Source organism: Papilio machaon, chromosome 8 (genome assembly GCF_912999745.1).
Source record: "Papilio machaon chromosome 8, ilPapMach1.1, whole genome shotgun sequence".
Taxonomy (NCBI): domain Eukaryota; kingdom Metazoa; phylum Arthropoda; class Insecta; order Lepidoptera; family Papilionidae; genus Papilio; species Papilio machaon.
In genome coordinates, this window is record NC_059993.1 from 2863738 (window position 1) to 2890094 (window position 26357).

Here is a 26357-nt window from a genome sequence, read left to right on the forward strand (position 1 = left end):
AACTTCTACTTTTAGTTTGCAAATGCAATGCATTTAATTAATATTATCCCTTATAAGGTCCTTGAATTGAAATTTAATCTTTGTGAATTGCAACGATTGGATTTTTTGTTATGAAAGTTACTAGAATCTACCTATAGTACATATTTTTATAGAAGTAGAGGCAAGCGGGTGAGTATTACCGGATGTTGTTCATTGTCTATGAATATTTACATCATGATATTCAAAGACGTAAATGCATTTCCGTGTATTCTGCAAAATACATTACAACTGTTAGAATTGCACTTTTCACATATTTTCCGGTAATAATTAAATAATGAACGTATCACACAGTATAGTGAAACTTGGTTATAGGGCAGTTATTAATTGTCGTAGGTAAGGTTTACTATAATGAACGAAAAATAATATTACTAACCTAAGACAATCAAATCTTGGTACCCAAGCTAACCAAAAGCCGCGTTACCGCAAGTCCTAGTTGACGTCTATTCACTTTTCCGTATAAAGTAGATCGTGTTATGAATAAATTACTCTCAACTAGTCACTTATAGCCTTGTTAAAGTAAATCTATTCGTAATTATTTATTAGGAAACTTGTTTAAACTTAATTTGAACCAGTGAACTAACAAATAATAGTACTAATTTAAAAATAACCAAAGAACATAACAAAGGGAATATAATACAACTCATATGAGTTGATAAACAATTTTGAAGTTAAAAAAGAACCAGTATAAGTGTGCCATATGTTTGTGACAGACATAAGTGAAGTTAAAAGTGTGATGACGATGGAAAGACCTAGTGTTGTGTCGGAGAGGGAGGCCCCGGCGAAGGGCCTTGTTGCCCAAGTCGTCACCATGCTCAATGGACAAGCACAGAGGTAAGAAGAATGCTATCACCAAATTATAAAGATTAAAAAACTACAGGTTATTTTCATATAGTTATTATAGTTCACTTAAAATATGAACTATGACATGAACTTTCGAATAAAAAAGAATCATCAAAATCAGTCTACCAGGCGCAAAACTACGAGGCAACATGCAGACGAATTGGTATCTCCTTCTTTTGGAAGTCGGTCAAGAATAGAATCAAGCACAGCCACAGTGGGGTTCAGCGTATTTCACTGAATGCAAATGTGTAACAGTGTAATGTGAATGGTCATATGTGTAACCATTACACGAGTGTATTGTCCTATTTACACAGTTGGGTTTAAGCCGAAGCCACACAGAGTAGTGCTGTTTCAATGGCATGCGGCATGCTCGGGTTACGGTGTCCCATTTCTGTGATAGTTTATTGATAAATGTGTGAGTACCTATAATTTGGTTTCTCTTTATAAAATAACTAGCTTTCGCCCGAGACTCCACCCGCGCGTAATTAAAAAAAAACCTAATAAGTAGCCTATGTGTTTTTCCAGGCTATGTTCTAAAAATTTTAAATCTATGCCAAATTTCATCAAGTTCTTTTGAGCCTTTCCGGAGATACTTTCAAACCAACATCCATCTAAATATTCGCATTTATAATATACTTATATTAAATGAAAGTCCAAATAATTTCATAAATTGTCTTTAAAAAACAAACATAACTTTATGTTTAAATACAAAGATTTCGATGTAGGAATTTCACAGAAGCATACTCTTATGCTTATCGTTTTTAACCGACTTCAAAAAGAAGGAGGTTATCAATTCATTTGTAATTTTATGTGTGTTATATTGTATCCATACGTCATGAACAGTTTTCTCGTTGTCTCCGCAGTACCGTGTTATGTGATAATAAAAGGGGAAAGTGACACTTCGAACAATTGCAACATATTATCTACACATAACAGGCAATCTTTTACAATTTTCACATATGTTCGCTTCGGTTGGGATCATAAGATCATTAGTTCTATAGCCATCGCCAGTTTACATAAAATACATTGAAAAATAAATTTAAATAGTTTTATTTGCGGCTACATATATGTACATTTACAAGTACTATTAAAAGTAAAATCATGTTTTAAACAGATGTTAATACTTTGTGCTTAAAAATATCCTTGTACAGTTGATCCTTCAGTTATGACCTTTAGTCTGATGGGATACATCTGCGATTTTTTTCTTAGGATCCCTACTTATAACATGTTATAAACGAATCTTTGATCAAATATACAATATTTGTTAACAGACTTTATTTCACGTTTCATATTATTGAGTTCAAACAATCTTACGTCTTACAAATAAAATAAATGCGAAAGTTTGGATGGATGGATATTTGTTATAAGGTATCTCCAGAACAGCTAAATGGATCCCGCTGAAATTTGGCATATATGTAGAACATATAATTTATTTGAATGATAGAAAAAAAAGCAATTTGTCTAGACTTTATTATACAAAATACATAAATAATAACCCCTAAACAATTATGATGCGTGAAGTGTTATTCTCTTACATTGCAGGAAATACAAGCTCGTGTTTCGGTACGTCCGTCTCGTGTTGCATTTATTGAAGTAAAACGAAAACAAATATCATTTAAATCGGATTATTGATTCACAAAATTGCAATTTATTTAATATCAGTCGATTTTTAAGAATAAAAGTATACCAGATTACCTTGTACGCGGTATTTCATTGCTGAGAACAAGCATTATATTAATAAAAAAAGTTTTTTATTTACCTAGTTAATACGAATTGAGTAAAACTTTCACTTTATGTTATAAGATAAGGCTTACAAAATAAAACAAAATAGGCACCTTTACTGGCGATTCTACTGATTTTTTTTAGTTAATACCTATGTATAAAATTACGAGCGCCCTCTATTACAGTAAAATGTACTTATTTAGTCGGCATTTCCGCAACTAACATTAATTTTACTTAAAATTCTCCCTCCTTACTTATTTTAAACTACCTTGAAAATTTTGCCACATCTGTTTGTTTTTAATAAATATATGCTAATGTTTGTAGTACACAAACATTAATATAGATGGCGTTTTACACTTAATCTGTAACGTCCGCATCCTCTCTACATTAAATCTTTCCTGTCTCTCAGGTAACAAAATATGCCATAATATGACGCATCCTCACAAAATGCAAACAACATGGAAGTCTATAATTTGACTTCTACTGCTTATATGTTATAGATTTACTGATAGTTTACAAAATGACTACTCATAGCCCGAACTGAAATAGTTTACAAATGCAAGGTGACAGGTTACGTTACGTTACGTCACGTCACCTTGAAAATAGTGGGGGGTAGCATTATTTCTTCTAAGGTATCCATTTTATATACTTATACCTTTCAAGTATCGTTTCTAAGTGGATTATCTTCGAGAACGTGACTTAGCTATTGCCATCTATAATGGCTAATAGTTACCTATAATATTATGTATTTTTATGTCTTTATTAAAACAGGACTGGTTAAAAATATTTACGTGGGAAAAGGGTTTTACGTGTAAACAACGGAGTCAAAATCAATTTGAAAGCGTAAGTTAAGTCGCTTCAATTTAGTTGTGATGTTACGCTAAGTGTTCGATACCGTTAGTTTTGGACAATGCTGCTCCGCTCCGGTGGCTGCGTCAGATAATGTACCCACCACTTACTGGATATCCAGCGATGACGATACTTTGACACAATCCGTTATCTCTCCATATCCATACCTAACGTTTGACATAATTTCGTAACGGTTTTGTGATCGTTTATCTTAAATGAACTAAATCTATATATATGAAAGAAAGTTGTGTTAGTTACACCATTTATAACTCGAGAACGGCTGAATCGATTTGACTGAAAATTAGTGGGCAGGTAGCTTAGGACCAGGAAAAGGACATAGGATAATATTTACCCCGTTTTCTATTTTATTTTATTCCGCGCGGACGGAGTCGCGGGCGACAGCTAGTAAAGAATAATTACTCTGTTTTTTTTTTTAATTATTTACTTCATCGTGGCTATTCATATGGCTATTTTATATGTCTAGGTTTACTATTATTTTAGAATTTATATTGAAATCTACTTTAATTCCTGTCGATAATTGTAATCGTAAAACGTTTGTGCGTATGGTTTACGTGTTTTTGCAATAAAGTGCTCGACTTTCATTAAAACATTTCTAGCTGCTTATTTAAATCTACTCAGTGAATCAGCTGAGAGGGGCAAGTTATTGAGCGAGTGCGCGCATGCGCGTTGCGGTCCGGAGGCACCGAGTCGGCAGCCGGCGGCCCTTCACGGCATAAACAAACGTAGCTAGACGGTGACACTGACCCACACCCGCTATCCTATGCCCTTTGTAATCATATTCGTACAAGTCCGTCGATAGTTTATATAAATTGAAACTACGACAATACAATGTTGTCTGCAGTAACCGTGTGTTGGCCGTACCTACGAAAACTATTGTGGTTTTGGTGCAATCCTAGACTTTACAATATCATATGCGAAAGAAAGTGTTTTGTGGTGGCGGTGCGGAGCGGCGAGCGTGACTCGCGGCGCCGCGACGCCCAGCCGTCACGGCACTAGTGACACTCGCCTTGTCCATCGCTACCGACACACCTCGCCGTCGCCGGCGTCGTTGCCGTTGCCGCGTCATCCGACACGCTTCAGTCGGCTCGCTGTACATATTCGCGTACGCTATATCAGTAATAACGAAATGACGCGAGATATATGTACGTCGCACTCCGACCGCTCGTAAATAGTTCATTTGCAATTAGACTGCGTACGGTTACAGTCCGAGACGGACGCCGGGTCGAAACAGAGTGTGACAAGAAGAAATCGTGATTATTGTGATCTGTTCGGCATGAATGAGTAGGGTCGCTACGTTGAGATCTAATTGTTCCGGGCGAGGTGGCGGTGGAGATAGCGCGGCGTGCGGCGTGCGGCGCGCGGCCGTCAGTGTAGCACGAGCGCGTGCAGCGCGCCGTGAAACCGATTCGCTTGCAATGCGTGCCGCGGCCACGTCGACTGGGTCCGGTCAGCTGGGCGCGCGCCGCCAGAAGACCGACCTGCACGTAGCCGAGCCCACCGCCTCGGCCCGCTCAGCTAGCCCCGCGCCCAGCCTACGCAGCCAGCGCGCCCGCCAGTACAGGTGCCATATACACCCTCACGCAAACAATCGTTGCAAGAATAAGATGCAACTATTGCTCAAAGAATCCTTTTGCACAAATCTTAAAATTGAAATAAAAATAAAATTGATATCGTATCGTATCAATCGTAGTTATCTACCGATGTTATCAGGCTGACAAGCGTCGCATAAATAGCCCACGATATAGAGACCTGTTGCGTGTGCACCGATATTATTTACTATAAAATGATCGTTTTCGCACGTGATTTATTTCCTTATTGCCTCGATTGGGTTTTAGCTATTAAGTTATATCCAATGTTTCGTTATAAAAGGCTAATGGCCAATTTGACCGCAATCATGTTCGAGGCTAAATCGTTGGCGGTCGAAAGTGCTATCCGTTTTCGTCACATATGAACAAACATAGGATATAAACCAAGGCTACGAATCCGATTTTGAATAAACAATACCACCAGCTCCCACGCTATGAGTTCATTTGAAATTATAACAAAAATATTTAATGTTTATTTTTTCCAACATCAAGTTAAAAAAGTATATTTAAATTGGTATAATAAAAATTTGTTAACAGAGCGACTACGAAAGTAAGTCAAGGTCATGTGAATTTCAATGACTTTCCCTGGAATGGCAGCTCCGTTTATATATAAGTTCAAATGTAGATTCATAGTACTATAAACTATAAATGGATCTGTTACCAATATTGTATTTACGTATTTCTTGAATTTTTTGTTGCGGTCTATCGGTCAACGGTTTCATAACGAGCTGCTGCGATTTTCCTTTCTCCGTCCTCAAGTTACTTTTTGACATTGGAAATACAGCTAAGAATAAATCAAACTAATCTTAATGTATTATTGAGCTCCAGTTATTTCAATTGATTTTTATTTACTTTGCATTCGTATACGTAATTCCTGCTTGTATAAGAAAATGGAATTTATAATAGTGTTGTTTATAAACGTCAAGTTAATTTTATAAACCTGTGACTCCGTCGGAAATAAATACAAAACTTAATTAGTAGCCTATGTGTTCTTCCAGATTATGTTCTACATACATTCCAAATTTCATCCAGATCCGTTTGAGTCGTTCTGGAGGTACATTAAAACAAACATCTACCTATTCATCCATCCATCCATCCATCCAAACAGTGGCATCTATATATAAAACAAAGTCGTGTTAGTTACACTATTTATAACTCAAGAACGGCTGAATCGATTTGACTGAAAATTGGTGGGCAGGTAGCTTAGAACCAGGAAACGGACATAGGATAATTTTTACCACGTTTTCTATTTTTTATTTCGCGCGGACGGAGTCGCGGGTAAAAGCTAGTTTATAATATTAGTAAGATTTTCAAATGAAAGGAAAATTACATATCTCATTTCAAATAATTAGCTAAATTATGTAAACAGAGGAACGTCAAACTCCATTCATGGCAGCCATTATGCTGTTTTAATTTAATTATGAAATCATTGTTGTGCACAAATGAAAGTAAATTTACCAGGAACAATTAAAAATATACAGTAGTATTATAAAACGGGAAAAAAGAAGGACCGTTTTCATTAATTAATTTGATAGGCGCGGCGCGTACACTCCCCGAGTTGATTGCCTAAATTAAACTGCTAGTTATAAATGTCATTTGTTTTTACAAAATAGTTTTTAGCCGACTTCAAAAAGAAGGAGGTTATCAATTCGACTGTATTTTTTTTTAAATAACAGCTTAGCTTTACGGTAATTTTTTCATCCTATCACTTACTTCTCGAGGATTATGATCCTCAATACATGTCACATTATCTACTAAAAGACATGTTATTATACAAATAAAAAAATTAAACATACATTTTAGTTATATTAATCGCTTATATAAAACCCAGCAAAGTATATAAAAGCGTTCAAACAAAAACATAAAATGTAATCGTGTACTGTTATGTAAATATTGCACTCTCATATCGCAGTTTCGATTATGCATTTTTATCACAAGCTTTTGTTTAGTTTCACCTATCTCGATGTTTGTCATCAAATCTTGCAAATTAAATTTAAACGACTTCCTGGTTTGTGATTCAGCTACTAGTAGCTATTAGCTACTAGTTTGCATACATATGTAAATCATGTGACAATGCACTATTTTGAGATGACATAGTGCTGATAAGTTCATGGAGCTGGAAGGTGGAAATAGAAACTACGCAATGAAACGACATAACCTCTTCGAGTTTGCGCTCGTTTGAATCGTTTTGACGGTCGTTTTTTTTTAAATTTTTAGTTCTTTTAAGTAACTAGCACATAATAAAATCTTGTTTAAACAAAAATTGTTTTTTAATTTCTATATTTTACCTGCGTTCTACCCAGTAAAATTCTTATGTTTTGGGCATTCAGCTTAAAATATATGGCTTCATGCTACATAGTTAATGTGACCAATAGTATAATCTCAGGTAAAAGTTTGGTGAAGCCTTACGAATATTTTGGAGCTCAACCTCATCAAACCTCAAGATAATTGAAAATCTAGTGTATTTTTACACACCGAAATAAAAATTTCAACATAACTTTTCGTGTTTTACGTTTTATCATCAATCAATCAATTAAATCATTACAGTGTATTGTGCTTGTTTGGCAATCCTATTACCTTACTTTACATCACCTCTAGATGTAGTTCTAACTCATTAAATTCTGATCTTATCCACACCCAGAGCGAGTCTGCCAGTGCGTACAGCGCGACTATTGCAGCGGTCGCGAACGGCCACACCGGCGGAGAGCGAGGGCAGCGCCTCGCCCGCCCCGGCGCCCTCGTCCCTGCTGCAAGATGTCGTCGACATCAAGACCTTACTGCTGCAGCTCAAACGAGTCCTACAGGAGGTAAGATATCATAGAAGAAAGTACACTATAATAGTGCAGACATTCTTAATCTTCGCATAATCAAAGGTTAACAGAATTGATCATTTCTCAAATTATAATTTCTTATTCTATCCATTCGTAGAATCTTACTGCGCAGGTATTTTTGTTGTGCTTACTTTTAGTGGACGAACGATATATATCCTGAGTATATCACTCAGTCAATGATGTAAATATGTAAGATAGTCTAGCATATTATGTAGTCATTAACAAATGAAGAATGCTAAATGTAGTTGGATATAATATTACATAATTATTTAACATATTATATTGTTTTGGTATAGCTTAATTATTCAATATTAATGTATATAATACTTATACAATACCAATGCTACAATAGTTATACAACATCCGGGTAAATTGTCTGAACTTTGAATTAATAATAATATTTCATCTTCTGTTATTTATATTTTCAAGCTGAAATAATTATTTTATCCTAATACTTCAAAGATATTGCTGATTAAAAACTAACATAATGTCAACCTCATTAAAATATATAAAAATATAAAGTAATAATTTTTATTACGTCATCAAGTTGCCGTTAGGTGCATCAGGCACAGTTCCCACACGGAGACAGAAAGCTTGGGATTGAGCTCAGTTCAGATAACAATCGAGACTTGCTTCACATCACACTTATGACAAGATGAACTTTCGTCCTGTTACGATAACTTGCACGCGATCGTTTCACTTCCTACTAATTGAAGTGAATAATACCGTTATTAAAAGAAATAAATGTATTACAATTCTTATACAAAGTCTTTGAGACTGCTAACGTATTTATCTCAAAGCTTGTAGTGTTCATAAGTAGCGAACTAGTTTCTATATTTGTTGAAGACTAAATATGTAGTTTTGTGACATTGAAGTAATATTATTAGCTGAATAATATCTCATAAATATATTTAGAAGAAAGAAATCGTAAAACACTGTCAAACATTTTAAATCGGAATATTAAAGTTTTTAATTATTTTATTATTATTGTAGATTAAAGAATATTGTTATTTATACTGTAAATTAAATTTGCATGTATTTATTCTTAATGTATTTTAATTCATCAGCATTAATGTTATGTAATTTTTTTTTATAACATTTTGTATTTCTGTCTGTAAATGCTTGATTTGTTTTGAAAGTATTATTGTAATTTTGCTTGTGTTTGCGCAGATGTTTTATTTTCTTTTTGTTTCGTAACTTGTTTGTTTGTTTGCATCGGTGTTTGCCGCATGCAGCCCGGGGAGGAGCCTCATTCGATGAGTGTAAGTAATAATGCACCGCATGTTATTTTATTTTTTAATCTTGTTTGCCTTTTCTTTATACTCGTAACTTGACACTTTGCCTTGTATTTGCACATTTCTCTATTTTTTATCAAGTAAATGATTATAATAAGATGAGTATTTTTTAATATTGCAAGTATCAAATATGGTAGTTTGCAGTTTCCAGGTGGCGCCAATTGTCTTTAATTTAATGGTAACATGTTTAGTTTTCATAAACAGTTCGCATATACATATTTTGTTGTTTGATATCAAATAATATTTTGCTCTAAATTACCTACTTAACTGTTTTTATTAAAAGCTTTTATCAAGGAATAAAAGTAAATAATTTATTATACAACAAGACAAGAAGAACCAAACGAATAATATTATAATTTTATTTATAACATTACATTCAGTAGACTCCATATTCACGTAATCATGTTATTCTAGTATAAACCTTTGACATATTCATATTTCATGTTTGTTTCATGTCATAGAATTATCCTAAAATAATATTGTGAACTTTACCATTTTACTCTGAAAGCATTATGTTAATGTATAAGTTTATGCAAATGTAACATAATGGCAGAGGTTTGTTTAGTAGCGATTTAGTACATCCATAAAGTATGAATATACGAGTATAGTCAAAGCTTAGCTGTTAAAGAAAACTAAAAAAAATGTCATACTAGAATAGTTTGTTTTAAAATACATTATGAAATAAACTATAAATAAATAAATAAATAAATAACTGCTTTATTGTAACACAATTATGTGGAACCCTTGGATCCTGAACTAGGGCAAAATCCATAACTATTAGGTATTATGGAATGATTCGGACATCTTTATATTTTTTTTGTTGCTAATAAAATAAAAATTAAGTCCAAAGCGCGCTGCTTGCTGGTAATATAAAATAAGTTTTTTGTGATTAAAATAGTTAACACTGAACGGATATCTTTAATAATGTATAGTTCTGTCTCATAAATAAAATGCTTAGTAAGGAAATAGCTTATATGGAATTACTTTTTAATATCTTTGTTTAAATACGTTTTAAATAAAGTCCACTTGTGGGCGGATTTGTTCAGCATCATCAGATATTATGGACTTTGGTCGCGATGACGCACAAATGCGAATATATTACAAACAGACCGACTTTAATTGCCATAACAAGTAGCATTATACTCGTACAGCACGACTCAATCGGACATTTGTAATTTCCATTCACAGACTTTTTTTTAGTGTTTGCCGATGTAATCGCAAATTAAAATGAAAGCTTCTATAAATATTATCTACTTTTTTTATTCCATCACAAATTAGTTTTCAGTATAAATAACGCTACAATTTAATAAAACTGCCATACCCTAAATGCTAAAATGAAAATAGCCATTACTCTGTCTTATACTTATCCATTCTATTTTAAATGCTTGGCAATTCCATCACCAAAAGTAGCAATATTGGACTTTCCATACATATTTCAATAGCTACAAAATATTCACATTAGATATAATACATTTATTAAGCTGGTAAGCAAGCAATCTGTATTGATAGAAGATGTATTGTGCTATGATTGATGTGGTCGTTGTGCGTTACAGAGCGAAACTCTCGACCCGTTGCTGGCGGCGTGCGCGGAGAGCCCCGCGCGCGGCAACGGGCGCCGCCCCCCCGCGGCCGCGCTGCCGCCAGACGCCGCAGCCGAGATGCGCCGACAGATCCTCTATCTGCAGGTAACTGAGCTGCTTCTAATGTAACTCTCACTGTCTTCACTCTTCAATCCAAAAGTATTTTCATCGTAGACTAGTAGAAAAGGATAGGGAGTGAAAATAGATTTGTCGGGGATGAATAGAAAAGGGAAATTTAGCGGCGCATCCTGTCCTCTGTCCAAGAAACGTTTTTGCTCCGGGCAAATGTCTATGGGTAGGTCACTTCACTATTTCAGTGATATCAAATGATCGCTTGCCACCCAGTGTTTTAAAAAATCTCCTCTATTTTTTTTTGTATTTTGTGGTATTCTAATAGTTTTTTATCCATTCCAGAGTCAGTTGGAGGAGCGCGACCGGCTGGTGCGCGTCCTGCAGCAGCAGATGCTGCGCATGGCGGAGAGCCACGAGCCCCGCAGCGACGACACCGTCAACGTCGCCACGCAGACTGATCGGGTGAGTCCTCCGTCCTCCTCTACCCTCTATCTTGCAGTTGCGATTCATGTGAGTGCGAGCAAGATAGATACTATTATTACACTGACCTCTATAAATTGACTGGCTATAAGACATAGTATTTTGTGCCTATTTGATTTTCGCCATTTTGGTGCTGATATGATATGCATAATATAGATAGAATTAACTGTCACGGTGCATCGACATGCACATTTTAATTGGAACGAAGCAAAAGCTGTCATTTCCAAGCAGTCGAATAACCATTTAGAGATCAGTGGCTTATTACTAAAAGCAACACTTCCATCTTGCTTTATCGTGTCGACCACGACAGGAATCTGTCGTGACCACGTGACTATTGTCAACGCGTTGACACAAGACATTGATGAATAAAGAGCGAAAACTTTATGCTTCTGCTCTGGAAGGTTGAAGTAAAGTACTTTTTAAGTAATGCATCTTGTTTCAGTTGCGGCCGCCGATGAGTACGGCGCTAACGAGTTCTGAAAATTCCGGATTAGTGAGGTAAACATTTTATATCTCAATCTAATATTATCTCAATTAGTCTATAATCTGTATTCAAGTAATATCTTGATTCTTTCATAAACAACATGCTTCCCACTCTTACACTTTTAAATGTTATATTTTAGCCTTGTAGTATTGTTGTTATTTGTGTATTTATTAATTTTTGTTATTATTATTAGCCCGTTTGGCAAAAAACCTCTTTATATATAAATATACTCACTTTCGATAACGAAATTGTAATTTTTTATATTTGTTGTTATAGGTTAATCACCGCGTCGTTAGATTCAATAAAGTCCGTGTTCAAATCATGTTACTCATACTTTCCCGTGCACTTTGGACCTTCTGCCCCTTTTATCAATTTACCTAAATTAAAAGAAACTTATTCATCAGTAGTAAAAAATTCATTACTCACCCCATTACAACTAACATCTTACATAAGATTTAATTGGACAAGTATTTTTAGTGAATACATGAATAAAAAAATGTCATTTTCACCAACATCTATGTGTAGAATCACTCTTACCATCTCTCCCTATTTCGTTGGCATTTTCCTTTAATTTCCTAATATTTCTTTTTATATCTACCTCATAACTATATATTCCATCAATACCTTCCATTTTTTTAATATCACATGATATATTATCCTACATATTGCTATATTTCATTTATTCCTATTTATTTTTCATTGTATTTAAAAAAAACGTTCATTTTGTTCTAATTTCCTCACATGCTGCTTTCAATTCCATTATGGATTTGGAATTTAAAATCGCAATGGTTATAACCACGACAGTTTCCACTTGGGGGGCGGCAGGGTTCGTCCGTCAGACCAGGTAGCGTGGCTCGACTGCTTGCTCGCTGTTTGCCTCTTGTGCTCTGTCAATGTGCTTTGCTTTCTGCATCTTGTTTACCCCTCCACTAACGACAACATTCTCACCTCTGATACAGACATCGATCAATACTGCTTCAAATACTTCAAGTGATTGAAGTTTATTAGTCCTTGCAAGTTTGACGGTTCTTTGAGGAACTTGTAACAGCTTTGTACGCTATGCCTAAGATTACAATTGAATTTATCATACAATGCTGTACTTTTGACTTTTTATACTTAATTTGTTACAAAAAAAAGTTTTTAGCTTTAATATAATGTTAGATCAACTATATTCTAAACATAATTAAACTTTATCATTGTCAAATGGTGCTAGTATCTCACAATTTTTTACAGTCTAAAATTTGTTTGAAATTTTTTTTTTTTTTATAACAAATGAGGGTTTTTCAAATTTTACTAATGTTACCAATACTCTGTGATAATCTTTGTATTTATTTTTTTGATAACAAAAACATAACTCATTGAAAATATTACTGTCTAGCTAAATAATAGAACGAAATTATAATACTATGATCCCTTTTATTGTGTATGAATTTATAATAAATGTTTGTATGTGTATAGTATTTTGTTAAGAATTGATTCTGAAACTATTTGTGTAATATACTTTGATTATGAAATTTGTATCTGTGTTACACGCTGCCACGTCAGAACATAAAGGTAAGGTTCCTAGTACTTGACGAAATATCAAAGGTGGAATGCTTAACTTAATAAATTAAAAAAGATGTTAATATATTTTTCATGAAGAGTTCTGTAAATGTCAAAAAAACCGGACAGGAAAATCCTTTTTCATTCTATTAAGTTGTTCCTAGATAGTCGTTACCAGTATTTAATTCTTTATTTTTCATTTGGTATGTGTATATAATTAAATTTATATTATATATCATTTTTAGTAAAACATTTATGAAGAATATAAGCATTTTGACATTAATGTCCAATCACAATTATTTGTTTCAGTTCATTTCAGTTTAAATGTTTGAGCGGCATGCGCGTGTAAAATAAAATGTCTTGTTATTAATATTCTATTAATATTATATCTACCATTCAACAGTTGGAATGAACAATCGAGCGCACGGAAGCTGCCGTCGTACAGTGAAGCACAAAAGACTAAGAGACCTGTAACCAACGGGACAGTGAAATGTCAGTGCGGTGCGAGGAAAGTGAACGGAGTGACCGAGGAGGACGGACACACAGACAGACAGACAGCAGTGCTAATCAAAACTAATAGTCGTGTCGGCAGTAAATACCTTCAAGCGCTCGCTAAAAGCTCCGACAGCAAGAGGTATACGAAGCGGGACTCCTCCTTAGGCGACAAAAACGACAGAAAGACTCTTTACACCTCAAGATCTAGGTCCATCGAGAACTTCAGTCGACAATCCGTCGAGCCCTTTAAATCTACCATAACCGACGAATCGACCCTCAAACATCACACGTCGTACGGCGATCTTTATAACGGAAGGATAAGCAGCAAGGAAAGTGTCAATGGAAACAGACACAGTCCCAGTCTGAATGGACAATCGACAGACACCGATTACAGTTCAGACGGCGGCTACAAGTCACTACCTTCCTCAATAAACTACGGTCAGTCGCCTAAGAAAGTGAGCGGTATACCTCGCAGGTCCCTCGACCACAAGTTTCTAACAAATAAACAGGTTAAAGCGAGTGCTGTCTGATATTCTGTGACTGCGTATTATCAATTCGATCTCAATGTTGCTATTTAGTTTCACATTTTCAATTTCGTGTTAAATTCACTGACCTCTTTAGATATGGAGAAGTTGCTGCATGGAAATGAAAGCTTTTGCTTCGTTAAAAACGTCTGTAAATGTTAATGACAGAATTCCATCTATAATAAGTGCCAATCCTTAATCCTCTGCCAATCACTACCGTCAGGTTTAAAATGGCGAAAATCAAATAGAAACAAAATACCACAGCTTATAGCCTGTCCATGTATAGAGGTCAGTGTTTCACATTACATTTTATGTAGCATTATTTTGTAAGATAAATAAAAAAATCAATGTATTAACATTCATAATTATCTCTTGTGACAGTCAATTTCAAATACAATTGATGTAATTTATCGTGTAATAAAATTTATTTTAATTTTCCTAAAATAAACTATAGTCTTGAATGGTTGAGAAAACTAAAAGACCTGCTACTTTTTTTTCCTGTACGAAGTATGTGTAATTGCCAGAACAAAAAAGTAATATTGCTGAATTTTGCATATATACGATGCGCTCTTAGCTTAACAGGCAACACTAGAATTATTAATAAAATAAGTTGACCTGCCTAACACCAGCTTATGCAGTTTGAAGGTATTTAGTGGTCTTAGTACAACATCGTCCATTTATATTATCTAGCTAAAACTAAAATAGGACTTCTTGACTTGTTGATCGAGTCTTCCTTATTTTCTTATTCAAAAAAAGTTTTATTACTTTAAATTTTAATTCTCGTATTTAGTACATTTTATCAAAAAACTTTCAGATTTTATTATTTTACCTGTGATCTAAAGGAGTCCTGTTTTATATAAAAGCTTACTCGCATTTAATTTCAGTTGACATTTAAAATGGTCAAGCAACATTCAGTTGGATGCCAAATGATTATCGACATTATAATGTATTCGATATTATTATCGATTTTTACATTTTCGTTTATGACTCGATTCGTGACATTATTTGTTATGTTTCGTTAAATTTGCTCTGTGCAATTTATATTTTATTTTATTAATGACCCTGCTGTATATTACAGTTAGCGGATTATACTAAATTCAACCATATTTTATAGTTTTTAATTTTTCAATTGTTTAGGAATTCGTTAACAATGTGTCGTAGACTCGTAGATTTTCTAATGTAGAAAGAAGTATTAGGAAGGTGTACTATGTGATAAGAGTGGCTGTAAGACTTCATTTTGTTTCTTTATAATAAACAAACTTCCTTATAAAAATAAAACTTTTATAAGTTTAAAAATCACTATTGTTTCCTAAACGATACATAGACAAGATTAATTAGGTATCAAATAGGTATAAAGTAACGCTTACAGGCATTTTTATTTGATATGTAATTTTGGAAGCATTTGTCTAATTGATGTTAAACGTAATATAAAATTTTAGTCCTTTATAGCGAAATGTATTCTTCCGCAAAGCCTAAATATTAAGTAATCCTATATTGATACCTAGATGTTAAAAAAAAAAACATTATTTCCGTGCATAAATTTTGTGTACTTACGGCTATTTATATATTATGTTTATTAAGCTCTGAATTGTATGTCAATAAAATATAAGTTCCTTAGAATAGTGGAAACTATATTATCAATATTAATTTAAATGAGGAAACCGATATTGTTTCAATAAATAATTTTAATTTTGATGTTTTATTTTTATTCTCTAAACCCCCTTTTAGCAGGTTTTAAATACGGAATACATTAATCCTGACTGGTATTCTGCCTTTATCAAAAAACACTCGATTTTAAATCGCTTACTATTAAAAATATGACTATCTTTCATCAAATCTAGTTAAAATTGTTATTTGGAGACTGAGCTTGAGTCCCATCTAAACACAATGTCACACAACATTTATATAGATAAGACCTTCAAATTAAGAAAGAATAAAAAGTAATGATGGAAAGAAAGAAGAAAAATTTATTCTTACGGCAAAAAACTAAATAATAAAAATTGATATTTTAATATGATAGGCGCTCAGCTTCACATCTTAATACACAAGATATTGGAAAGATTAACCTATTGCAATTGTTTTATACATTTCGTACTAGGGACCAAAAATAAAAAGGTTTTAGAACAAATAATAATAAAAATCAATTTAAAAATATTACAAAAATGTCAAAAGATTCCGAAATATAAAGTCCCTGAAATACTTACTTGTAGGAACTTTTATAAAGCAAAAGGTGTCAAGGTATCGTTACAAACCCTTTGAAAGGGCAAAAGGATTAAGGTCGTAAAGTATTCGTATAGTGACTTTAGTCCTTTTAACTATTGATGACAGAGATCAGAGACAGTGCTGATTGGTGCGGACCGAACCGAACACATCGCGGCCGATCAACACACAGTGATGACGTATTTTGTACTTTCAAACTTAACAAAAGTTTTTCATTACGTATTGTGATATAGGTGGAGTTTAAATAAATCGTAAGTACTTATTTAATTTTTCACAAAAAAATTTAAAAATATATTTATTATTTAGTTATTTTGTTTTTAATGTAAAAAAAGGTAGGTAGGAATATTTATTTTGTACATATAAAATAAGCTTATGATGAATTTTAACAAAAAAACGACAATTTGTGTGTAGTTATATGAAAACCTAAACATAACAAATAAAAGGATGGTAGTTATTTCACTGAATTATTTATTAAATCTTCTTAATTTTGTCTATAAATTACGGAATCAAATTTGTAATATGTAGTTAATTATTGATTTCTAGTCATTATCAGTTTCTATTATTCCTTTTGTTTGACCTCGTCTGTAATCTTTACTTGTTTATAGAAATAGTAAAATGGCCACCGAGGTTAATTTACTATAAACAAAACTAATAGATTATTTTAGATTTATCATAATTAATTGAATTTTTTGCAACACAATTCTTGTTGGTACAACCATCCGTTTAATAAAGTATAACATTTATATATACAACTAGAGCAACGATTCGATTATTCTTCATTAAAAAAAAAAAACAATTTACCTATTTGAACATAAAATAAAAACCAGAAAACATAAACGATGTACTTGGTGTATATTTATAAAATCAAAAACGCGTACAATTCATATTTTTGTCTTTGCTAATGTCTGAAGAGATTAATGACTAGATTGACAGTCTATCGGTGACATAGTTACTTTAAATCTTAACTTCCTATTTATAGCAATATTTCTACTACTCTTCCTTATTAAAAATTATCTTTATTAATTTTACATAAACATTTATCTACATATTACACACATACATGCGCACATTCAAACAAATAAATACTACAATGGTAGAGCTAGCAACTATCTAACTAATATTATAGATGCGAAAGTTTTTTGAAAGTATCTCCAGAACGGCTCAACGAATCTTGATGAAATTTGACACAGATGTGGAACATGATTTGGAAGAAGACATAGGTTACTTATTTTTTAATTTAGCGCGGGCGGAGTTGCGGGCGACAGCTAGTAATATATATTTTAGTACCCAGAAGACTGGCTTAAAGCGGAAGCAATTATGCTTTTCGTCGGTGAAGTATGTGTGCCTAATTTTAGTTCTCGTTCCCTATCCACCATTTTCTTATAAGGAAGGGATGGAAAAGTGTGGTAGATTTGACGAAGGAGGAGACACAAGGAAACGGGAAAAACAATACTTCTGCGCGTCCCCAAATCTGTCTATTTAAGGAGGGCAATATATCTACAAATGCGGATGACGATCGCTTCTAGGTGATAATTTTCTTTTATAAAATACATATTTATTTTATGTTAATATCTGTAGCTTAAATATTAAATAGCTTAACCGATTTCAACTAATGTATTCTTTCTCGGAGTGACACCGGATTACATTCGGCTTTTTAATTGTTATGCATCAAAATAAATTAGTTAAACAAAATGGACAACTTAATATGCGTGCTATCAGGCATTGTAACTGCTGTTAAACGGTTATCTGACTTATTGCGACACAGTTATTGCAATTCGGTATCTTTGTTATCAACGAAACAAAGTCTAGTTACTGGCCATCAAGTTATCCACGAACATCATTATATTAATAAGCGAAGCGTAAACTTTGTACCCCTTTTAAAGTAAGTTGGGCGAAATGACGGACGTGAAATAAGACACTGTTTAACATAAAAAGTGCATAAAGATATTTTTAATCAAAAATTACACAAGTACACAAAATTTTAGGTTAATCGGTGACCGGGAAGTGGAAGAAATTTAAATTGCAAGCATTGATGATATACATTGGGACCGGTGAAATTTAATAAAAGTTAATAAAAATGAAACCAGTGGTCGAATAAAAAATAAACGATGACTAGTATATCTTGGCGGTAGTATGTTTATTTGTATGGCAGTAGTATGTTCTGAGAACCGTTTTTTGTTTTACTTCTTTCAATAGATTATAGGCTAAATGTTACGCCTCACAAAAGATATAAAAGAAAAAAAATTACTTACTTATAATGTTAGTATTATTATTATTTTTACCGTTCAACAAACGCCCGTTATCAAAAATGACCCCCTACGAATATATGTTGAAACTATAGTACTTGGACATGATGACTCAAATACAGCAAAATGAGAGGTTATCATATGTATCTTGTATATATATGCAACAGGGTCAGTACTGATATGGCGGGTGCATCAGTCACAAAAAGATTAAGCCATTACCGCAACTTTGAGTTTTGAGACGTTTAATAGTCGCTAAGGATGTTTTTGTAGATTTCTCATAATTACACTAAGGGTATTATACAAATACAAAATACAACTATAATATATAAATGTATTATGCTATTAGTAATTAGAAATAAAAAGATATGTGACATTTTCTCAAACTCTTAACCTACTTGTTCTGGTAACTAGAAACATATGACAGAGAAAGCACTAGGTTGTTTTGTTGCCCGCGACGGGAGAAAGTGGGACGACAATTTGTAGTAGTACGTCAAAATGATTGAATATAGGTATATTTTTTATTTAATTTTTTACATTCACACTTCTTACTTGAAATGTCTTTGTATCGGATGCAATTATTGTTTTGTCAGCTCATGCAAAACAATTTATTTTTAGGTTTGAATGTGTTTTGAAGTTTCCATACAAATTGGAAAAGACTACGCCTCAAAAGCGGGGATGTATTATTCTCTAATTAAATATTAATTCTGTTGTAATTTAAATAACAAAATTTTCAAGTACTACGTTTGTTCAATTACACGCGTACTTTGTATTCAGTAAAATGCAAGTTTTAACATCAAATTACATCCGTTTGTTCCAACATTAACATGTTAGATTGCCAACACGAGTGTTCCAATATTTTAAATGAGGTCATACTTTATTTTGTCGAATTGTATACGGTAACTTTTACACGTTTTAATGATAACAACGTTTTCAACAACATTATCATTCAACATTGTTAAGATTAATAACTGTGGTAACCTGACTGTCTACCCTTATGATACTTCGAAGCACAGAACACTTATCCTCCACTTATAGTGGCGGGAGAATACAAATCGAAAAACACCTTAATCGTCAAAATGGGATTTATAATAATGAAACTTACATAAAACCTGCATAACAAAAAAACTACATGCTCGTGAAAAACATTACCCCAGCGTCAATCGGGTAAAAATATACAGTTAAGAAAGCTGTATTTTCCATTTTACTTCTGTTAGTAATATGCAGTGGGCAATGCGAACGGACTGCCATGACTGCAAGAACTTGCTGCAATAATTGTACTGAATCTTACAAACTAGTTGCATGCGAGTTCGCCTGCAACTAGTTCGCTTGCAACTTATTCGATACGGTATTGCATAATTTAGTTTAAACGATGTTACTGTTACACGAGCAATAATTATAACTACCCACTATTTTATCTAATCTTTAATAAATTAAATGCTTCTTTAAAATTATAACTACTTAGATTAGTGTCTGGAGTCCAGAGCTACGTTTATTTAAGTATTGGAAATATAAAACTATTTGGTATGATATATGAATAAACTTCATGTTTATTTATCTTTACGTTTATTTTTTCCTTAAAAAAATCATTTCTTGCAAGATCTAGAACTTCTCAAGTTAAAAACGTTGAGATGAAAAATGAGAACTTGATTTCTAAGCTTCAACATTTTTTATTTCGTTTCTTTTTATTTAGTTATATCGTAGGGTAGCAAACGAGCAAACGGCCACCTGGCTTCGCCGCAATAGCGAGGCGACCGTCGCCCATAGACATCCGCAAATGCAGGTGCGTTGCCTACCTTTAATCAACGGAGAAGGGAGCGCACAGAAAGAGGATATTTCTCCTTCCTATGCGTCCCCTCTTCCGCCAAATCCACTTCCCCTTCCCATCCTTTCCTTTCTTTTTTCTAATTTTCTTTTTCTCATTACACGGACTCAATTACATTTCGATTTTGGTTAATTTAAATCTAATTTATTCTTACACACTTATTCTTTGTTTACAAACAATATGTCTGTAATTTAGTTATCATAGTTATCAGTGTCGAAGTCATAGATCAATATATTAGTGGGTTTCAGACAGTGGGTGACAGCGGACGTGTCGCACGATGACTAAAGCCAAAACAAAAGGAGTTCGTGGTAGAATTGCCCATGAAATATACACATACTGTGCGTTTTGGATTGCAGTCTCGTCATTACCTGCATTGGCACTATCATACGTAGGTGAGTAATAATCTTTTTCTGGTATAAATATAATTACCTGAATATAACACCTAAACCTTATAATATCTGGTACAAGTCCCACAAACAGTAAACATACAGGAGTAGATCATGCTGGGAAGACAAGAGAGGTGTCCTAAAAGTCTCTTCTAAGATTTAAACTCCAATGAACCATGTTTTTCAAATGTTTAATATTGACCATATAATATGTATGTAAGATTTATATAGAAAAACAAATTTCTCAAGGTTTTTATTTATGCCAACTATCCTACTTTTTCCAGTTGTACGCGTTAGTAAGCATTTATGGATCAAACTGCTATCGAGCCGGTATCCACACTTGGAGTTCATTAGAACGGACACAATCCGATCATTACTTGACACTCACAGAAATCAGGGAATTATCAATGTGCTTCTTTGTATCAAAGGTAAGTAAAATAAACTCATTATCTTCAGTGGTCTATTGCTTTTAATCACTGTCAGATCATTGACCTTTCTTTAAGTCCACTATCGGGCAAATTTGAACTCTTTCCTGTGTTTCACTATCGAATACTGATGCCATTGGTCTATTCTGTAAATGATAATATAATTCCTATAATGTATTCGCCATATCTATTCTATTAATTAAACATTATTTTAGTGAATTGTCAGTATTTGATCAGATTTCGATTAACTTCAATCTTTGAAAACAGACAAATTTCACTCTTATAAGACAGCTGTTATTTTAGAAGTTGATATATGTATGTACACTAACTTCATCCAACTCTTTTTGAATACCATAAGGTTGCCACCTTACTACTAACGAGCGGCCACCTAAATTCGCCCGAAATAGCGAAGCGACCGCTACCCATAGACATCCGCAGTTTCAGAAGAGTTGCCTACCTCTTATCGACAGAGGAGGGAACTCACAGGAAACAAATATTTCGTTTTTTTATGAATTCCCTCACATTCCCTATAATTTCCCATCCTTTCCTTAAAAAAAAGGGTGGGAAAGGAAAGAAGACTAAATTTGGCCTCTGGCACCACGCTCATCATATGAAACGCGGGACTGCTTCCACTTGACGTGTCGTGACGTCCTTCATCTGTGTGGTCGTGGTATTTCACCGGGCGAGCCTGGGGTTTACCATTGTCACTAGTCACAATGTTAAAGTTGTTTGCAAAGTACGAAATCTGATAAATATATCTTTAAATGTAGGTTAATTATATTAATTAAAGGTAAACACAATGCGGAGCAAATTAGAAATGAACTGTACGAGCACGTGATCGAGCGTCGCGACAAAGATGGGGGGCTGATGTTCCCGCGCCTGCGTCACTGTCTCGTGTCCTGCTGGGGCAACTACGCCTGGGATGCGCACGTTCCCTTCAGACCTGACAACCACTTTATAGTGTCGAATGCCGTCTACCGAGGCAGGCCGGTGTCCGATTCTAACATTCAGGTGAGGTCAACATCCATTTAAACTTGATGAATTCCTAGCATTTCAACATCAGCAAGACTACATAAGCATCGACTATTTCATGTACTGATTAGTTTCATGTTCCAGGATTATGTCAGCGAAATAATATCAAAATATTTCCCAGGCGACCAGCCACCGTGGCAGTATATCGTCATACCTTGCATATCACCAGATCCCAAATACTATATTCTGGTTCGCGTCCATCACATGCTACTTTCGGGAACTAACTCTATAAATATTGGAGATTTACTGCTCATTGAACAGCTGAAGCCTGAAGAGAGGCAAATAACGGAACACGCACAAGCAAGTCCATTGAACAAGTTATTCCCCACACCAAAAGCCATACCAGAACTATGGGAGAAGATGAACGAGACGATGTCAAACGTTTGGAACGAGTTCATCTCTGAATACGATCCTGTGGAAAGTCCTAGAGCGTTAAAGACGATGCCGGGTGCATTCCATGTTGCTGGACTGCTTTTAGTATCAGCTGCGAACGCGGTCAGGGAACTGAAAAAGAAGAAATCAAGTGAGGGGACAGAGCATGCAACAACACCAACTTCTTTCATCAGAGTGATTCGACAAGAATGTAAGAGAAGAAATCTAACTATACCTAAGGTATTACACACTTATTATCATAATACCAAAAAGATGAAGGCTTGCGAGACCATGTACATTTTTACATAACTTTTAACTTTTATCTTTATAACTTTCCAGTTAATCTTATCACCACTTGTAACCGCTGATCCACGAAAATGGCCACGACTAACACTTAGCGCGGCGTTCAGCACAGCGCGGGCATTACTGAAGCTGCCGTTCACGCTAAAAGATGAACTGACAGCAGTCAGAGAGCTCAAATTGACAGGTCATGTGCAACAAACAAACACTATCACTTGGAAGTACGCGGAATTGGCACAAACATTGATGAATGCGACGTTGGAAGCTTGGCGCTGCGCGGTAGAGGTGTACAGAGCGCCGGCTGAGCTTTGGTCGGACACAGTCGGCGCTGACGACGGCAACAGACATCTCTTACAAACGGTATCACTATGTGGACGAAAGGTAATTTCTTATCTTTATATCCATTTCACAAATTCAATCCACAGCTGTCTCAATCTAAATAGATTAGTAGTGGAGAAATATTAACGAATTCTTGCGTAGAATGCAAATGAATCTTTAGCTATTTCATTCTTGGTTTATTGCATTTTTCCGGATAATATTATTCAAAAACAAATGACGAAGAGTATATATAGATAGAGTTACAATTTCAGGTAGTGTCATGGTCACGTCCAATTCCGCGGTCGTCTATCGAGCGGTCAGGGCGCGCGCTCGGGGTGTCCGCTACCGACGTGGCTCTATTCGCTGCCACTGACGCGATACGCGCGGTGTTCGACAGCGCGCAAGTTGAAACCCCAGACTACGTTCTCACTTCCGCCAGGGCTGCTCCCGAGGAGTTCCTCTTCACATTCGCCGAGGGTGACGGAAAAGAGTACAAGAAGTCGCACACTGGAGGTACTTGTATAAATTATTGTAGTTTGAGTAATTTTGCGTTAGGCAGATAGGGCGAAATCTGTACGAACGGATGAAAGGAGCGTTCTTCTTTTTTACTAAATAGGCTATTTGACAGCTTCATTGATACTACATTCCCGTTTTACACGATTAGTCTACCCAAATAACCAGTGAAAGAGAAAATTCTTAATAAATTCATGCTTACTTTGTATCTCTCGCCAGGAATGATCTGCTTATCGTTGCCTATAGGCGCGACGCCGCGTCGTATCGCATCTCTGGTATCCGAAGCATGTAAAGCGCAAAAGGCACTATCTGGTGCGTGGGCGCTTCAAGCCCGCTGCGGGGCGTTAACCCGCTCGGTGCCGTCCCCACTCGCCCGGTTAACCCTCAACCTGCTGTCGCGACGATATGCGGTCTCATACGCCGAGATCAATGCGCCCCCCGACGCCGCACCACGAACAACAGTATGGGGTCAGACCGTAGACCACGTCGTGTACTGGAGACCACCTCAAGCGAATATCAGTGAGTATTTAACCACATATTTCGTTTGGGACTCTATTCTTATGTAATATATTTAACAAGAGCCATTCCCGGAACAAACAACACAGTTATCTTCAAGTTTGTTAAAAGCCCTATGAAGTAGAAATCAGAAAACATTAAATATCAAAGCAGCAAAATTAATATTACTATGTACTCAAATAAAAACTAACACTGTTTTAGGTCTGTCTCTGACGGTGATCCAATATTCGGATACAGTACGATTAGCTGTGATGGCAGATGCCCGTCTGTCCCCCTCTCACACCGTGCCTGCGCAGCGCTGGCCTGTCGCAGTCGAACAGCTGATCACCAAAATCAACACAGAAATCGCCAGAATAGCAGCAAAAGCGAATATATCCGAAGGAGAATTACCCACTGTCACCGAAACTAAAACCTTGTCACAAAGTTATTACTCAGAAGCCACCCTCAAGCCACCGGCAACCAAATCTTTAAGTCCACCACCGACGCGAGAAAGTTTTACACAAAAATAATACTTTACAAAAAAAGGAAAAAAATAGAAAATAATTCTCACATAATCAAAAAAAAAGAACATTTTATAATTTGATGACTCGGAATTTGTACGTATTTGAAGAGTTTCGATTTTTGTACGAATAATTTGATGACTTATATAAGAGACTCTAAAATAACGTATTTAAATTTCGATGAAATTAGTATTTGTGTAAATGTAGTTTAGGACAATATGATAAAAATTGTAGTACATAATAGTAGTAATACATGATTACTAAAATGATAAGTTAAAAATTATAATATACCCGCCTATGTACTTACATGGTGCATTGCTTTCATACCTAAATTAATTTATAAATTTTGTATGAATTGGGCCGTCACTTCTTAGAATAGTAAGTTAAATTATGAATTGTTTTGAGTGAAATATTAAGATGAAAATAAATAATAGATATTTTTTCAATTTAACCGTTTATAATACTAACAACACAAAACATAATAGCACTATACTGCTTTAATAAAACATAGCTATTTAATTTTTTCAGGCGCACACCTTTAATATTACTTAATTGTTAAAAGTAAAACACAATATAAACGACAAAATGAAATTACTATAGATTAATTGTTGGCGATGCCATGCAACAATGTATAGAACCAATTTTGCATAGTAATGAACCAGTCAAATCAAAGTTATAATCCAATCATTCCAAAATATATTTGCGAGCAAACTCATCATCCCATATGATCATGTTTACGTTTAAATTTACTTTATTTACAAAAGAAAAAAAAAACAAATACTTAAATTAACAAAAACAAAAACTTACAATCGCAAAAACGATAAATACACAGTCTGTTAATTAGTAACACTAAACAAACAAGTGACAACACTTTCATTAAAATGAGTTCATGATATTTGAAGTGTGAAAAATTTTGAGGTCATTTTTAAATTGTATTATGTAATATTTATTAATTAAAAATGTAAGCATGTATGTTATATAATAAAAAACAACTAGAACATATTTTTTTTGTAGAAAATTATTTATTGTTAATCTTTTATCTGCATTGCGCCTGTTATAATTTAGTCAAAGGTTATGCAAACAGCTTGAATTATAAAACTCCTCTCTCGTTATGATAATACATTATCATGATTACTATTATAATCAGTTGTTTTGATAGAATTAAAAAAAAGTGTATGTTTTAAATTGTTTTACATCACAATTTGCATATAAGACAACACTACGCAATAAGTGACTAGTAATCCCAAAGGTGTAGCCAGAAATTACATATTTCCATACAGCTTGATCCTGGCATAGCACATTTGCTTCTGAATTCATACATCAACATGTACATGCTTGTTAAACACC

General features: G+C 34.4%; 2 protein-coding genes across 12 annotated transcripts in view; both read left to right on the forward strand.

Annotated features, from left to right (window-relative positions):
* Positions 1–14649, forward strand: part of LOC106720752 — a 66501-nt gene extending 51852 nt beyond the window's left edge. For 6 of the 11 annotated variants that reach the window (XM_045679132.1, XM_045679135.1, XM_045679133.1 and 3 more), the window contains 6 exons: positions 7699–7864; positions 9124–9150; positions 10737–10868; positions 11178–11297; positions 11758–11813; positions 13745–14649. In XM_045679132.1, the coding sequence (XP_045535088.1) occupies positions 7699–7864; positions 9124–9150; positions 10737–10868; positions 11178–11297; positions 11758–11813; positions 13745–14366 (1123 nt within the window). In that variant the 3' untranslated portion in view covers positions 14367–14649. Of the gene's footprint in view, positions 1–7698; positions 7865–9123; positions 9151–10736; positions 10869–11177; positions 11298–11757; positions 11814–12075; positions 12413–12603; positions 12644–13344; positions 13354–13744 lie in introns of those variants that run through there. The other 5 variants (XM_045679139.1, XM_045679140.1, XM_045679141.1 and 2 more) reach the window with 5 other exon arrangements.
* A 2092-nt stretch (positions 14650–16741) lies between these two features.
* LOC106720632 lies at positions 16742–25019 on the forward strand. The gene is made up of 9 exons (XM_045679056.1): positions 16742–16831; positions 20887–21040; positions 21319–21462; positions 22250–22470; positions 22576–23103; positions 23203–23544; positions 23754–23994; positions 24214–24513; positions 24712–25019. Exons 2-9 carry the CDS (start codon positions 20926–20928, stop codon positions 25017–25019), a joined length of 2199 nt encoding a protein of 732 aa, XP_045535012.1. The 5' UTR covers positions 16742–16831; positions 20887–20925.
* Positions 25020–26357: the final 1338 nt, after the last annotated feature.